At 37.9% G+C, this 15027-nt stretch overlaps 1 protein-coding gene across 1 annotated transcript in view; it reads right to left on the bottom strand.

The window, feature by feature from the left end:
* SLC9A6 (solute carrier family 9 member A6) overlaps positions 1-15027 on the bottom strand; it is a 49844-nt gene that overhangs the window by 20268 nt on the left and 14549 nt on the right. Inside the window, exons 7-12 of the mRNA XM_055393837.2 lie at positions 9573-9714; positions 7640-7745; positions 7253-7341; positions 4839-4952; positions 1906-2017; positions 827-980 (exon numbers count right to left, since the gene is read on the bottom strand). Of these exons, the coding sequence (XP_055249812.1) occupies positions 827-980; positions 1906-2017; positions 4839-4952; positions 7253-7341; positions 7640-7745; positions 9573-9714 (717 nt within the window). The remainder of the gene's footprint in view (positions 1-826; positions 981-1905; positions 2018-4838; positions 4953-7252; positions 7342-7639; positions 7746-9572; positions 9715-15027) is intronic.

Here is a 15027-nt window from a genome sequence, read left to right as displayed (position 1 = left end):
AAAACCTACAACGCCTTTAACTATAGACTGCTGTACCCATGGAAACAAACGCAGAACTCCTGAGATACAAGGGAGCTTTTTCCAATTGAATACAGTAACTAGTATGCATTCAAGACTAAGATCTTACAACCTTGGCCTTGGATTGTCAGGTCAGAAACGGTGCTGATCATGAAGATAAGAAAGAATGATAATATCTAGTTGTTGATTTGGGCTGGGATAAATCAGACTGTCTCATATGCTGCAGATACAAGAACATTTTTGATCCAGTTTGGAGATACAAATAATAAGCCTTAAATATATGCATATCCCTTGACCAAGCAATTCAACTTTGAGGAATGCATCCTAAGGAAATAGCCAATAGCATTTCCAGACATTCACACTGTTAATCATAATAGTAAGAGCAAAATTCTCAGTTAGTCATAATCACAAAAACCTAAAAACAACACAAAAGTCCAATGGTAGAGACTTGGTTAATAAATTATAATATAAGCAGCCATTAAAATAATGATATTTACTAACATAAATGTCTATGCTATATTATATTTAAAAATCAGTTTATAAGAGTACCTATAGTGTTGCCTCTTTTTGTTAAAAAAATACATAGAGCAGAGCAAGAGGTCTGGAAAGATCCCTCCAAGTGTTAACAATAGTTTTTATTCTTCCTTCGAATATTTTCAATTTTTTCTGTGCTACATGTTATATGCTTATTATAAGGAAGAAATGAAATATTTGGGACTTATCTAAGCTTAAAATTCTCTCATGGTTAAAAGAAAAATAACCCAAATAACATTTTAATACTAAAATGAGGTCCCCAGTCAATACATACCTTATATGCAAACATGACAGCATGGCAGTGGTGCCACCACCAAATACCCACACAGTAAAAAACACAATCAGAAGTGTGGTGCTGAACATCATCTGCCGGGCATAAGTGGCCGTATCTCGAATGGCCAAGGCAAACGCCATTGCACCACGAAGGCCTACAAAGGAATAGGAGGAGGACAACATGAACTTCATAAATTCAAACACATAAGGTACATTCTGAGACCTTAGAATAGCATGAACAAATACATATTTCAACATACGTAGGTATATACAACCAAATACAAAAAGAATTAGTAGATGATACTCACAAGTATTGATCATTTAATAATTTTTTAAACTCTATTTTAAAATGTACTTACACTAAAGTTCACTCTTTTGGGGGTACAGTTCCATAAGTTTTGACAAATGTATAGAGGTGTGTGACCACTACCACAACCGAGACACAGCGGTTTCATCACCTCTCTCCCAAATTCCTTCGTGCTACCTTCTTTTTGGTCTAACCTCTCATAATCCTACCAAACTCTTGGTAACTACTGATTTTCTCTGCATTGCTGGGTTTTTGTCTTTTTGAGGATGTCGTGTAAATGGAACATACAGAATGAAACCATTTGAGCCCGGCTTCTTTCACTCAGCACAATGCCTCTGAAGTTCATATATGTTCTATGTATCACTAGTTTGTTCTTTTTAGCACTGAGGAATATTCCATGACATGGAGGTGCCATTATTTTGCACACTCCTTCACTCACTGGAAGACAGACAATTGGGCTGTGGTTTTGGCAATTATGAACAGAACTGCCATAAACATGCACATACAGATTTTTGTGTGAAAATGTGTTCATCTTTACCTCCTCCACTACACTTAACATAGTTCTGAACTGGGAATTTGGAAATAGAACATGAGAAAACTCCCATAGAAAAGACTGGGGCACTTTTAAAAAGGATGTTTTATTGGAGGCTGCAATTTCAATGTTTAAGGGAGTCTAATATATTATCGGCATATTATTTCCATCTAAAATCAGACTGGTATATGCACTGTGAGTTGTTCCTGGAGGAGGCAAGAAAGAGAGAGTTAAAACTTACCAGCAAACATCATCATGTGTTGAAAATTTGATCCAATCTTACTTCTTCTACCCAAATTAAGTAAGAGGGACAAGGGGTAAATATTGGCAGCTCTTCCCAAGAAAATAGCAATCTAAAATTATTAATAGGTTAAGGATAATTATTTTTATTGTTAACATTATTTAGACCATACATTCCTATCACTGGACTTTTGTACTGTTTCTAGGATTTTGCTACTATGGCTAACGATTGAGGCGGGAGCCACCTCGGTCCCTAAGAACAAGGACAACTCCTTAAGGATGGTTACAAGGCTGTGAGGGTCCCCGGTGACTTTGTGGAGCAGAGCCTGCTATACCAGTACAGACTTTTACATGAGAGAGAAATACATTTCTATCTTTTTTAAACCTCAGTTAACTCTGGGAATTGCCACATGAAACCAAACCTATATCCTAACAAATACAGCCAGAAAGAGAATAAGTATCTCCTGGTAAGAGTCAATTTCCATGGTAGGATTCTGTTTTGAGGAATTTCAACTCCTAACAGACTCGAAAACCTACAGAAAATATTTAGCCTTGGTTCTGGGTAAGTACTGTGGATTCAAGCCACTTGACTACTTAAAAATTTCTCAAAGACTAGCAGGATATGAAGTTACTGATCTCATGGGAGTCTTCCAGTTAAGGTTCTTCTCTTATGAAGAAGGCTTTATCTTTTTCTGCCTGAAGTTCATTCTCAGAAGACTAAGACTCGGTAGAACGGTACTTCAGTAATACTTCAGTTTCTAACACAGATCCTACTTAGAGTTTTAATTAAGAAAATATTTCTGACAATCTCTTTTGGCAAAATCTTCATTCTGAGGTGGTTTCTTAAAATACTACTTCTTTTGAAAATCACTAATTCAAACATCCCGCTCTCTGACCACAATTTCTCTTTCCATGTTTTACATCCATCTATTGCAGATAATTCTTCCATCTCACTGAGACCTCCAGTCCAAAGACCCCTCTGCTTTTCTATCAGTAAGTCCTCTCCCCTCTTCATTTCCTTTTCTAGCCGTATCTTAATAAAACTCTTTCCAATACTCAGCGATCCCTTTCCCCTGTTTTCACTGCACCAACTTGACAAAACTCCAAACTCAGATGGACTCAGCTATCTGTTTTCTCCATGCTTATAGCTAAACAGTCCTGGATAAAGTCATACAACAGGGCAGACTGACTCGACTGTTAAGATTTATTCCTCAAACTCAGTTCAGTTCAGTTCAGTCGCTCAGTCGTGTCCGACTCTCCATGAATCACAGCACGCCAGGCCTCCCTGTCCATCACCAAATCCCGGAGTTCACTCAAACTCATGTCCACAGAGTCGGTGATGCTATCCAGCCATCTCATTCTCTGTCATCCCCTTCTCCTCCCGCCCCCAACCTTTCCCAGCATCAGAGTTTTTTCCAGTGAGTCAACTCGTCGCATGAGGTGGCCAAAGTATTGCAGTTTCAGCTTCAGCATCAGTCCTTCCAATGAACACCCAGGATTGATCTCCTTTAGAATGGACTGGTTGGATCTCCTTGCAGTACAAGGGACTCTCAAGAGTCTTCTCCAGCACCACAGTTCAAAAGCATCAATTCTTCGGCGATCCTCAAACTCAAATGGGTCCCTAACACTGCTCAGCGATTCTACTGCATTTCTTTGGTCAATGCACTTTTCCACGCTCTGCAACAACTATTTCCTCAAAACTCCTATCATCTATGGGAGCCAGCCTCCTAGAGGGTTCCCTAGTGTTCACACCCTTGTGTAGTCTCAGCTCACACTTTACCAGGGTTTGTGTGTGTCCAATAGAAAACAGGAGAAGGGAGATGGTACATTGTCTCTAAGATTAGGTCTTAAAAGGCCCTTTGCACTCCATCTTGGTGCTCTCTCATCTCACTCTGTCCCCCTGGGGAATCTACCCTGTGAGTTGCCCCATGGAGAGGTCCACGTGGAGAACTGAAGCCTCCAGCTAATAGCCATGTCAGTGAGCTTGGGGTGACTCCTCCATCCCCAGTCAAGTCTTGAGAGAGTACAGTCCCAGCTCAGAGCATGATTATAACCTCATGAGGGATACTGGAGCCTGCCAACTTAACCTGCCAGTTAAGTTGCTTCTGGATTCCAGACTCTCAGAAACTGCAAAATAACACGTTTGTTGTTTTAAGTTGCTAAATTTTAGGGTAATTTGTTACATAATAGATAACTGATAGGCCACCTGCTCCTATCTCACTTTCAGCAGATGATCTCACCTCCCACTTTACAGATAAAAATAGAAGTAATCAGAGAAATGCCATCCTGCAAATGTACCTTCATCTCTACATACTCTACCCTCTCTTGGAACAATGGCAGAGCTGTGCTTCCTCCCACTGGAGGCCCATCCCTCCCACTGCTTTGGATTCCATCTCTTCCTGCCTTCTGTGAGGCTGGCACTATTGCTTGCTCTCTTTCATGTAATCAGCGTCTCCTTTTCAACTAGGTTTTAAAAACTCAATGAGAGAGAGAAAGAGAAGGGTAGCGGAGAGGGAGAGAGTGGGCAACCCTCCTTCCATCTTTCAACCCTGTGGCACAGACTGCAAACTGCTCTCCATCATCCAATCTCTCTTTCTTCCCTTCAGTAACAGAGGACAAATAGTTTAATCCTTTGGAGTTGGCAGAATGGTAGGAAACTTTTTCTTGTCATTTCAATCTGTCAGTATTATTTGTGCAATAAACAAAAACGTAAATAGAATAGACTAGATAAAAGAGTTGAAATTCTTATTTACTTTACTCAGAGGAAAATATTATATATATTATTATTATACATATTATTTATAAAAATATATGTATCCTTATCAATTCTTACCAATCTTATAAATTCTTATCAATCATCCCACCCCCAAGAAAACACGTGCAAATCTCAATTTAAAAAGAAGTTTCCAAAACAGAATACATAATAAAGGATACAAATGCTCCTACTACAAATGTTGGGTTAAAGACATGGTTCTGGAAGGTGAACAGTGTCAGTCCCATGTAGGAGAAGATGAAATTCTCTGCCAAGAAATTGAGAAGCTCAAACAACTGAAACAAAATTTCAAAAGGTTAGTCCAGTAAAAATCTACATAATTTGAAAACATGAGTTTTACTAAAATATTGAAACAGATACTTCAAATATGTAATGTTCATGTATATCCTCCAATACATGTAATTCAGAGGGAAGCAAATGTAGAGATGACATTTCTGGTCCCACAGAAAAAGCTATAAATGTTTTCCCTTCACTTGCCCATTCAACTTCCCTTCTTCAATTCCCATATTCAGTCATTCTCACCCTCATCCTCCAAACCCTGACAATTTCTCTTTTGGAATGTTCTTGGCTGTCTCGGCCACTGCATTAGTCTAACTTTCATCACTTCCCATCCATAATGCTGGGGAAGGACCCTAAGTGGTATCCCGCCACCCTCGTCTTCTACACCCCCACTCAATTAATCCCTAAATATGGCAGGTCCCAGATACTTCTCTCTTTACAGGCTCTAAGACCCAGCTCAAATCATTTTATCCTGACAAAGAGTGCTTCATGACAACTCTCATACCACCTGCCAGGTGATTTCACTTTTTACATGGGTCTCAGCACTCACTAAGAGAGTGAGGGCTTACACATTATAGTCCTGTGCTCTGTTCCCTGCCCTGCTACCTGCCCACCTCCACCTGTTTACATCACTGTGATGAAAAGGCCACAACTAGAAGCATGAAAATTATAAAAGGAAAAAATCTCATTTGTAAAGGCAAATAAACAGTAAAGGTAATAAATCAACCATATATAATCCTAGTAGGAAGGTTAAAAGACAAAGATAGTAAAATAATCTATATCTGCAATAAGAGATAAACAAAAAAAATGATGTAAAATATGATGTCAAAAACAGTAAACATGGCAAGGGGGGGAAATGCATTTGAACTTAAGAGATCAGCAAATATATGCACCCCAATGTTCACGGCAGTATTATTAACAATAGCCAAGATATAGAAGCAACCTGACTGCCTATTAACAAATGAATGGATAAGATGCGGTGTACACACACACACACACACACACACACACAATGGAATATTACCCAACCATGAAAAGGAATTAAAATTTGCCATTTGCAACAATATGGATGGACCTAGTGGGTACTATGCTAAGTGAAATAACTCAGAGAATGGCAAATACTATGTGACCTCACTTATATATGAATTCTAAAAAAAAGAAAAAAAACCAGAAACAGAGTTATAGATACAGAGAACAAACAGATGGTGGCCAGAGGGGACAGAGTTGGGAGAAGAAAAGAAATAGGTGATGGAGATTAAGAGGTACAAATTTTAAGTTGCCAAATAAATGAGTCATGGGATGAAAGGCACAGTTTGGGGAATACAGTCAATAATAAGGTATTATCTTTTATCATGGTGATTATTTTGAAATGTATATAAAAACCAAATTGCTATGCTGTATAATAGGAACCAACATAGTGTTACAGGCCTCCCCAGTGGCTCAGCAGTAAAGAATCACCAGCAATGCAGGAGCCACAGGAGATGTGGGATCAATCTGTGGGTCAAGAACATCCCCTAGAGGAGGCATGGCAATACACTCCAGTATTCTTGCCTAGAGAATCCCATGGACAAAGGAGCCTGATGGGCTATAGTCTACAGGGTCACAAAGAGTCAGACATGATTGAAGTGACTGAGCATACCCAGACAACACAGTGTCACAGGTCAATTATACTTCAAAAATAAACTAACTCATAGAAAAAAGACATCAGATGTGTGGTTAACAAACGCAAGTTGTAGGGAGAGGGGAACTGGATAGAGGAAGTAAAAAGGTACAAACTTTCAGTTATGAGATAAACAAGTACTAGGAATGTAATGCACAATATGATAAATATATTTAACACTGTGATATATTATATATGAAAGTTAAGAGTAAATCCTAAGAGTTCTCATCACAAGAAAAAAATTTTCCTATTTCTTTAATTTTGTATCTATATGACATGATGTGGTCACTATTTCATCAAGCCATTACTCTGTACATTTTAACCTTAAGACAGTGCTGTATGCCAATTATAGCTCAATAAAACTAGAAGAAAAAAAGTCATTAGAGAAAAACAAGGAAAAGAAGCTAACGGACCATTGGAATCACAACAGTAACAGCCCCTGGCTACTCTGCTGATCCATCTCTACCCTAAAAGCTGTCACCCTTCAATCTGCCAGTCTCATCTATTTCTGGAGCCAACAGAAGAGGAACTGAAATGAGCAGAATCACTTTGAACAGAACAAAATTTATTTTTCAATTAAAAAAATTGTTTTGCTGCAAAAAAAAGTTTATTGACAAACTATAAAGTTTCTCTTACCTGTTTAGTTCTATGCTGAGACTCTGTGGACAAGTTATTGTATGTATAATGGGCCTGTGTGATGCCACAAAACAACACTGCAACCACACCTATAAAGACAATGAGTTTCAAGTTCACATCAAAGGCATGTTCCCAACTTTTATACTAAGGATCTTATTCATAGAAGTAAATTAGATGTTTAGAGTTAAATTTTTCAGCTGTGACTTACTTTGTTGAGAGGAACCGCTTCCACTGAAAATCTTTTACATTCTAAAATGACAGCATAAATGCCAACCCTAACAAGAGTGCTCAAACACTAGAGGAGTCGGTCCACACATAGAAAAAAAAAAATCCCTGGCTAAGTCACTCCCTATAAGGGTTTACAATTAAAAGAAGAAAGTAACCTACCTGTGAAACCCCATGCTTCAGCTAAGAGGAAGGTACTCCAGGACATCAAGAAGAACAGGCCTGTCTCCAACAGCTGGAACTCTCGTAATTTAGTGAACTTTGTCACGTAAGACTGTCAAGGTTGATAACAAAATCTCATAATACAGAAGTGTTACTAGAAAAAATAATAGTCAAAGCAAGGCAAGCCTGAAAGCAAAAGTCACAGAATAAAGAGGCACCAAAGTGAAGAAATTCTGAACACAAGCACTGTACTAAGGAGTCAGCAGTCCTCCCTTCCATGAGGAAGCTCTACAGCTTAGTCCATCCAGTTGTTTTCTGGGTATCACATGCTTTGTTAGAAACCATGCAGTAAGGAACAGTGTGTGTGTGTGCTCAGTCATGTCTGACTCTTCTGAGACCCATGGACTATAGCCCACCAGGCTCCTCTGTCAATGGAATTTTCCATGCAAGAATACTGGAGTGGGTTGCCTTCCTAATCCAAGTAAAGAACAGACATGACAGTAAAGGACAGGAGTGACAGATCAGATACACAACGTGCCAACTCTATTATTTAAGACCCAAAGCAAGACAGCTTCCATAATAATAGCAATTTATACCTAGTAAAAATGTCATTTTCATGAGATTTGATGTTTAATCCTCCCTGTGATGTAGAGTATCCCATGAGGAAACTGAGGTATGTCACTCACTCATACTAGTCTAACAAGTATTTGATAGTTGCCAGTGGAAGGGCCTGTATCAAGCTGTGGCAAATCTGAGCCTGGAGTCTACATTTCCTTCAACAAATGTGTACTACAACACAATGATAAAGTTCCTCAAGGAACTTACGCTAGGAAAGAGATACGTGCTGGCCTGGTCCTTCTTCAGAACTGTTTTCACTGTCCCTTTAGGGCTCAGTTTGCCTGAGAAAAAGCCCTAAGACAAGCTTCTTCCAGCACAAAACTGAAGTATAGAAAATGAATATATTCTTGGAAAAGTATTTGTTTTCTATGAAAGTACCTTGAAAGTTCTGGATCTGGAAGCTCTTTAGAAATCAAATCCTACTCATCTTCCCTGCTCTCCTCACCCTCCACATTCCTACACTGAGGTCCCATGAAGTGCGGTGCCAGCAATTCTTCTACATTACGAGTTCCAAAAGGCAGAGGCCACAAGAGGTCTTGTTTATCTGTGATACACAGGGCATAGCATGTGGTATATAACAGGTAATCAAGAAATTTTTTTGAAGAATGAAAAGTTTGATATAAAACAGAAAATTGAAGTTCCAGAAGTTTAGGTATACTTGCACTTAAAGAATCCAATAAGAGAAAATTTAGATCCATTTATTAAACTGTCATTTTCTATTATATTTTAACTTATGAACATGAAACTGCAATGACTAAGAAAAAAAGTAAATTTTTTGATTGAATACAAGAATGACTAGCTCAATTGTTTCTAAAAGCAAACTAGTGGTAATGTGTAGGACTTGAGAGCATAAGGTTAAAATTGGTGAGAGCTAAGATGAACTCCCATCTATCCTAACCCGGGAACTTTATTTTATTCAATTGGTATCAAGATCATACATTCTTATTCGTCCTATTAAATGAAGAGTAAAAGGATGCCAGGCTGAACAGCCATACAGAACACCCAAGAGGCTCTTTGGAAAATACCTACTTTTATATCAATTCAGTCTACAACCTTAAAATTCACCCCCAAAGGGTCACTATGCCTAAATAAAATTCTGTAGTGAGTGTTTAAGGGCATGAAGCCCTACACAAAGCAATGAAATTCTTTTATTTATTTATTGGTAAAGATGATTGCCTAATTCAAACCAAGTACTTGGTTATAAAGTTAATAATTATAACATGATGTCAATTGCGGAAATAGGGGAGACCACAGAACACAGTATTACATTACTCTGTAAAGTTAATAAGAAAAGATAAATATAATAAAAGGATATTAAAGCTGTCACCACTCCAGTAGCAGCACCCATCGCAAAAGAGCCACTGAATATTCCAAGGAAAATCCCAATAGACTTGAACATGGCCGTGACATCAAAGGTGTGGCTGTTGTCTCCAGCTGGCTGGTATGCTACTATTGAGCTACAAAAGAGAAAGAAATGGCTCTTTCTTTGAGAAGCAACTTTTACTTTTAGAACATTATCTAAAAATTAATAAAATAAAATTTTAAAAATTACCTAGTGTTGAGCTTGATGATGAAATAAGAGGGGGTAAAAACCCAAAACTTTGGATTTGAATTGCCAAAATAAGGACCAAAGGTTACCTTACCAAAACACACTGCGGTGGATCAGCTAACAAGAAAACTCAGTTTTTGTTAAGTGACAATTTCAGAAGGTAGAACATTTTATTCAGTAAGATCCTCTTTATGAAAGTTGAACCAAGCCTTTTCCTCCAGTCTCAAGATACCATGCAGCACTATTCTTTTGAGACTGTTTACTTACTGGTACTGAGTGCCTGAAAGCCCTAACATACTAATAATGTGAACAAACTAATGAAAAATTCCCCACGTTTCCAACAGAGTATGCATAAAAATATAAAGAACACTGTTCAATACTCAACCCGGTCACATTTTGTTTTTCCTACAGGAAAAATTAAAAAGATGACTAAAGAACCCTTTCAACTTTTAGAATACCAGATGGGCCCAGAACCTCCGATATATTCACTCACTGAAATGGACTTTTATAGATAGAAGGGCTTGAAAGGCCTTCTAAGGAGTTAAGAGTCCACTCAACAGTACTTTTAGCATACCCAGCTGAATCCTTCACCTAAACTTCTGAAAGAAAGTCACTCTGTAAGAGGCCAAGACAGGTAATTAGAAGGGATACTCCATCTTGAACTCACAGTCCAAACTTGATCTAAAAATACTTCTTTTGAAACAGTCGCCCCAGGAAGTAAACACAGCTGAGAAAATCACTTTTGCTAGTGGGTCTCTGGCAAAAGCACCTACCATTACTAAGTCAGTTTTCATCACAGTTAATTGAGTACCAGTGTTTGTATAATAAATCCAGACTCAAAGACATCACACAAGTCATGTCAAAGAAAAGAAGCAGAAAAAACACATTCCTAAGAATATAATGAATTCTCCCTGTGGTTATTGCAATGTTTTTTTCTGATTAGAGGCTAAAAAATGACACTGCTATACCATGTACACTAAGTTCTCTTCACACCTCCCTGCTGCTGCTGCTGCTAAGTCACTTCAGTCGTGTCCGACTCTGTGCAACCCCATAGACAGCAGCCCACCAGGCTTCCCCGTCCCCGGGATTCTCCAGGCAAGAACACTGGAGTGGGTTGCTATTTCCTTCTCCAGTGCGTGAAAGTGAAAAGTGAAAAAGTGAAGTTGTTCAGTCGTGTCCGACTCTTCGCGACCCCATGGACTGAAGCCCACTAGGCTCCTCAGTCCATGGGATTTTCCAGGCAAAAGTTCTGGAGTGGGTTGCCATTGCTTTCTCCTCAAACCTCCCTAGTTAAGTTAAAAAACAAAACAAAATCTAAGACCAAGCTAACATTTCCTAATTTTACCTATCTTATTGAAGTATAACTTCAATATGAATTTCTGGTAATGGCATATAGAAATTTCTGAGACTCAATCTGAATTGAAAACTTTAAACATCTGCATTTAAATCTTCAAAGTGACCAGATCATTTTGTGACTGGTAGATCTGATACTGTTTTAGTGAATATAAAATGGCTTTTCATGTCATACTATCTTACCTAAACATAAAGGACCCTATGACTGTAAATGAGAGTTGACTATATTATAGCATGAAAATATAGCAGCTGTCTGGAGAAAAGAAATACTGCTACAACAACCTTCTTTCTCTCTGGCCATAGTTTTCAAAATGCTTATAGGAACAAAATATCAATCCAATGCCTTCTGAGATCGCTTGCCCTGGAGTAGTTCATGGAAATTCAAGATTCACATTAATCATTATTTTATTCTTTAATCATTAAAATGTACAGGAAAAGCATGGTGGGCTGAGAACAGATGAGAGGTTTGTCTTCTTCCTTTTCAAATGCTGGCCTCTGGATTGAAATCTTAACTCATCTTTTCTACATCAGTCAACATTTTAACTTGAGGCAGCAGCATTTTTATGAATACTTAAAAAAATCCTGAGAGTAATACAATGTACAGTTTAGGGGGGTAAATCACCCCGTCATTCCACTACCCTGACAGATCTCTTATTTTCCTTCTGTATTTTTTCCCCCTCATTTTGTTTTTGTTCAGTCACTCAGTTATGTCGAACTCTTTGCGACCCCATGGACTGTAGCACACCAGGCTTCCCTGTCCTTCACTATCTCCCAGAGTTTGCTCAAACTCATGTCCATCGAGTCAATGATGCCATCCAACCATCTCATCCTCTGCCATCCCCTTCTCCTTATGTCCTCAATCTTTTTGTTACATGCATACTAGTTCATGTTTAGTTGTAATCACAGTGAACATACAGTTCTGAATTCTGCTTCTTCAACTGACAATGACATAAGAATGACCAGTCTCTAGTTGTGGTTTTTTAAGACATCAAAATGGCCCAAATGGATATAACATAATTTATTTAACCATTTCCTCACTATTGGACATTTTAAAGTTGCTTCTAATATTTTTGCTACTATAAATAACAGTGTGAAAGAACATATTTGTGCTTTTTACAAATTTTGGACTGTTTTCCCATTCTACATTCTTAGAAACAAGGTATTAACTAAACCTATAGCTGCTTTTACATGTTGAGCAATAGCTTTCAACTAAATCTGTATTACATTTTAAGAGGGGAAATATGACTATATCTCTCAATTTTTTAGTAATGATATCCAATGGCCTAGAAATTCTACTTTCAAAAAATATCCTACAGAAATACTCTCAAGGATTCACAAAGATTTATATATAAATATATTCACTGCAGTGCTATTCACAATAATACAATATTAGAAAACACTAAATATTAATCAACAGGGGAACTGCAGAGGTACATTGGTAGTGTATCCATACAATGAGATAAAGGAGGTTTTAATGTAGTACAATGTCCAAGTGAAAGAAGGAAGTTACAGAAAAGTATGTACAGTGCTATGCCTTTTTGTTTAAAAATTAGTATTATTTATATATACGCTAACATCTTAATGGAAAAAATCTGGATGAAAACCTTAATAAGTGGTTATTTCTGAGAGCTGAAATTTCAGGAATTTTCTATTAAGTCAAATACTTTACATTTTTGTTAAAAACATGTATTAATTTATTATCATAAAATGACAAAAGATAAAAAACAAAAGAGCAGGTAATACCAATTTCAACGTCAACAACAATGTACAGTTTTAAAACGACATCAGGGTTTCTCAATCCTGGCATTAGCGACATTCAGGGCCAGGTAATCATTTGTTGGGTAGCAGGTGCTGTCCTGTGCATTGAAGGATTATTTAACAGCACCCTTGGCTTCTACTCACTAGATGCCAACAGCAACATCCTCCTATTCTTGATAACCAAAATGTCCCTAGACATTGCCAAGTATCCCCTGGTTGGGAGGTGGTAATGGTGCAAAACTGTCCCCAGTTAAGAATGACTATAGTAGACCATTACCAGCAGTAACTATTTTTCATTAACAATTTTGTTCTTGTTAACTGAATAGGTAAAAATGGCCACTAATTTAACATATATATCTCTGGTAACTAGTAAAGCTAAACAGTTTGTCTGTCATGTTTGTTAACTCATACGTACATTTTATAAAGTGTAAATGACCCCCAAAACATATTTTAAATTAGTATGAACTTAGGTCTCTAGGGTAATCATGGTATACCCATTCAGAAGAATACTATTCAACGTAGACCATCTCTAGGTATACACAACACTATATCAGTACATACAGCTCTACCTCACACAGAAATGAGGGAATCAGTTTCACTCCACCCTCACCAGATTAAAGTACTGACATTAACAAAAAAAAAGTTACTGTCAATCTAACAGATCAAAAAACAAACAAAAACAACTTCCAACATAAATTTCAAGAATGGATATCTTAACCTGTTAACTGCCAAAGAGAAGTCCTTCAGGAAGGGGTCCCCCTCTTTTCACAAGGCTGTTTCTATAGAATATACACATTAGAAAATCACCAAACAGAAGTCAACACAAAGTAGACTATTTACATCTAGTGAAAGTTGCTCAGTCGTGTCTGACTCTTTGAGACCCCATGGACTATACAATCCATGAAATTCTCCAGGCCAGAATACTCGGGTGGGTAGCCGTTCCCTTCTCCAGGGGACCTTCCCGACCCAGGAATTGAACCAGGGTCTCCTGAATTGCAGGCGAATTCTTCACCAGCTGAGCTATCAAACGTACTTTTAAAGGCAAACGAAAGATGATGAAAAACATAATGCCAAGCACTTCAGTTAGTAACCTCCTACGAAAGTGAAAGTGTTAGTCGCTCACTTATGCTTGACTCTTTGAGACCCCATGGTCTGAAGCCCACCAGGCTCCTCTGTCCATGGAATTTTCCAGGCAAGGATTCTACAGTGGTTTGCCATTTCCTTCTCCAAGGGATCTTCCCTACTCAGGGATCAAACCCAGGTCTCCTGCACTGCAGGCAGATGCTTTACCATCTGAGCCACCACAATCGCAAAAAATTCTGGCAATAAATATGTTAGAGGGGGTAGAATTTATATGCACTACATTCACAAAAGAAGATCTGATCTTTTGCACATCTTCATACACAACATTTAAGGAATTAGTGTTACATCTCAAAAAGGGTAATTTTCCACTTTGCAGTTAGACAATGGGGGAAATCAAGTTGTGTAAACCAGAGTCAGTGACTGACTGCTCTTTTATGGTTAATGGAAGTGGAAATTAAGGAGAGAAATAAAAGTAAGGAGGAAAGGTGAGGGAGTTTTACTTTTCTCTTGTAGAAAGTTCTGGTGCAGAGTAAAGGCAATTGTCTATAGGGTTAGATATTTGCTTAGTAGAAGTGAGTTGGCAGGCCACAGCTCCTCAAAGGTTCACATCCATTCTTTCACCAGCAAGTATCTTCTAGTAGCATATGTAGTGATTTCTATACTTAGATTAAAATATTGCTCATTCTCATTGTCTTCAAAAAGTATCCGACTCTTCGAGACCCTGTGATAGTCCATGGGGATTCTCCAGGCCAAAATACTGGAGTGGGTAGCCATTCCCTTCTCCAGGGAATCTTCCCAACCCATGGATTGAACCCAGCTCTCCCGCATTGCAGGCGGATTAGAATCTTTACCAAAATTCTGTAAAACAATTATCCTTTAATTAAAAAATAAATTTAAAAAGTATACTACTTAGTACTTTTAAAAATTAAGTTTCTGGAATGATTATGTTAAATAAGAGAAATATGAATTAAAGTATGAAGTATTTCTTAATCATCAAATTGGCAAAAATAGCGAAGTCTGACAAATA

Source organism: Moschus berezovskii, chromosome X (genome assembly GCF_049115385.1).
Source record: "Moschus berezovskii isolate FMDL1 chromosome X, NW_MosBer_1.0, whole genome shotgun sequence".
NCBI lineage: Eukaryota > Metazoa > Chordata > Mammalia > Artiodactyla > Moschidae > Moschus > Moschus berezovskii.
This window is presented reverse-complemented; position numbering and strand designations above follow the sequence as displayed.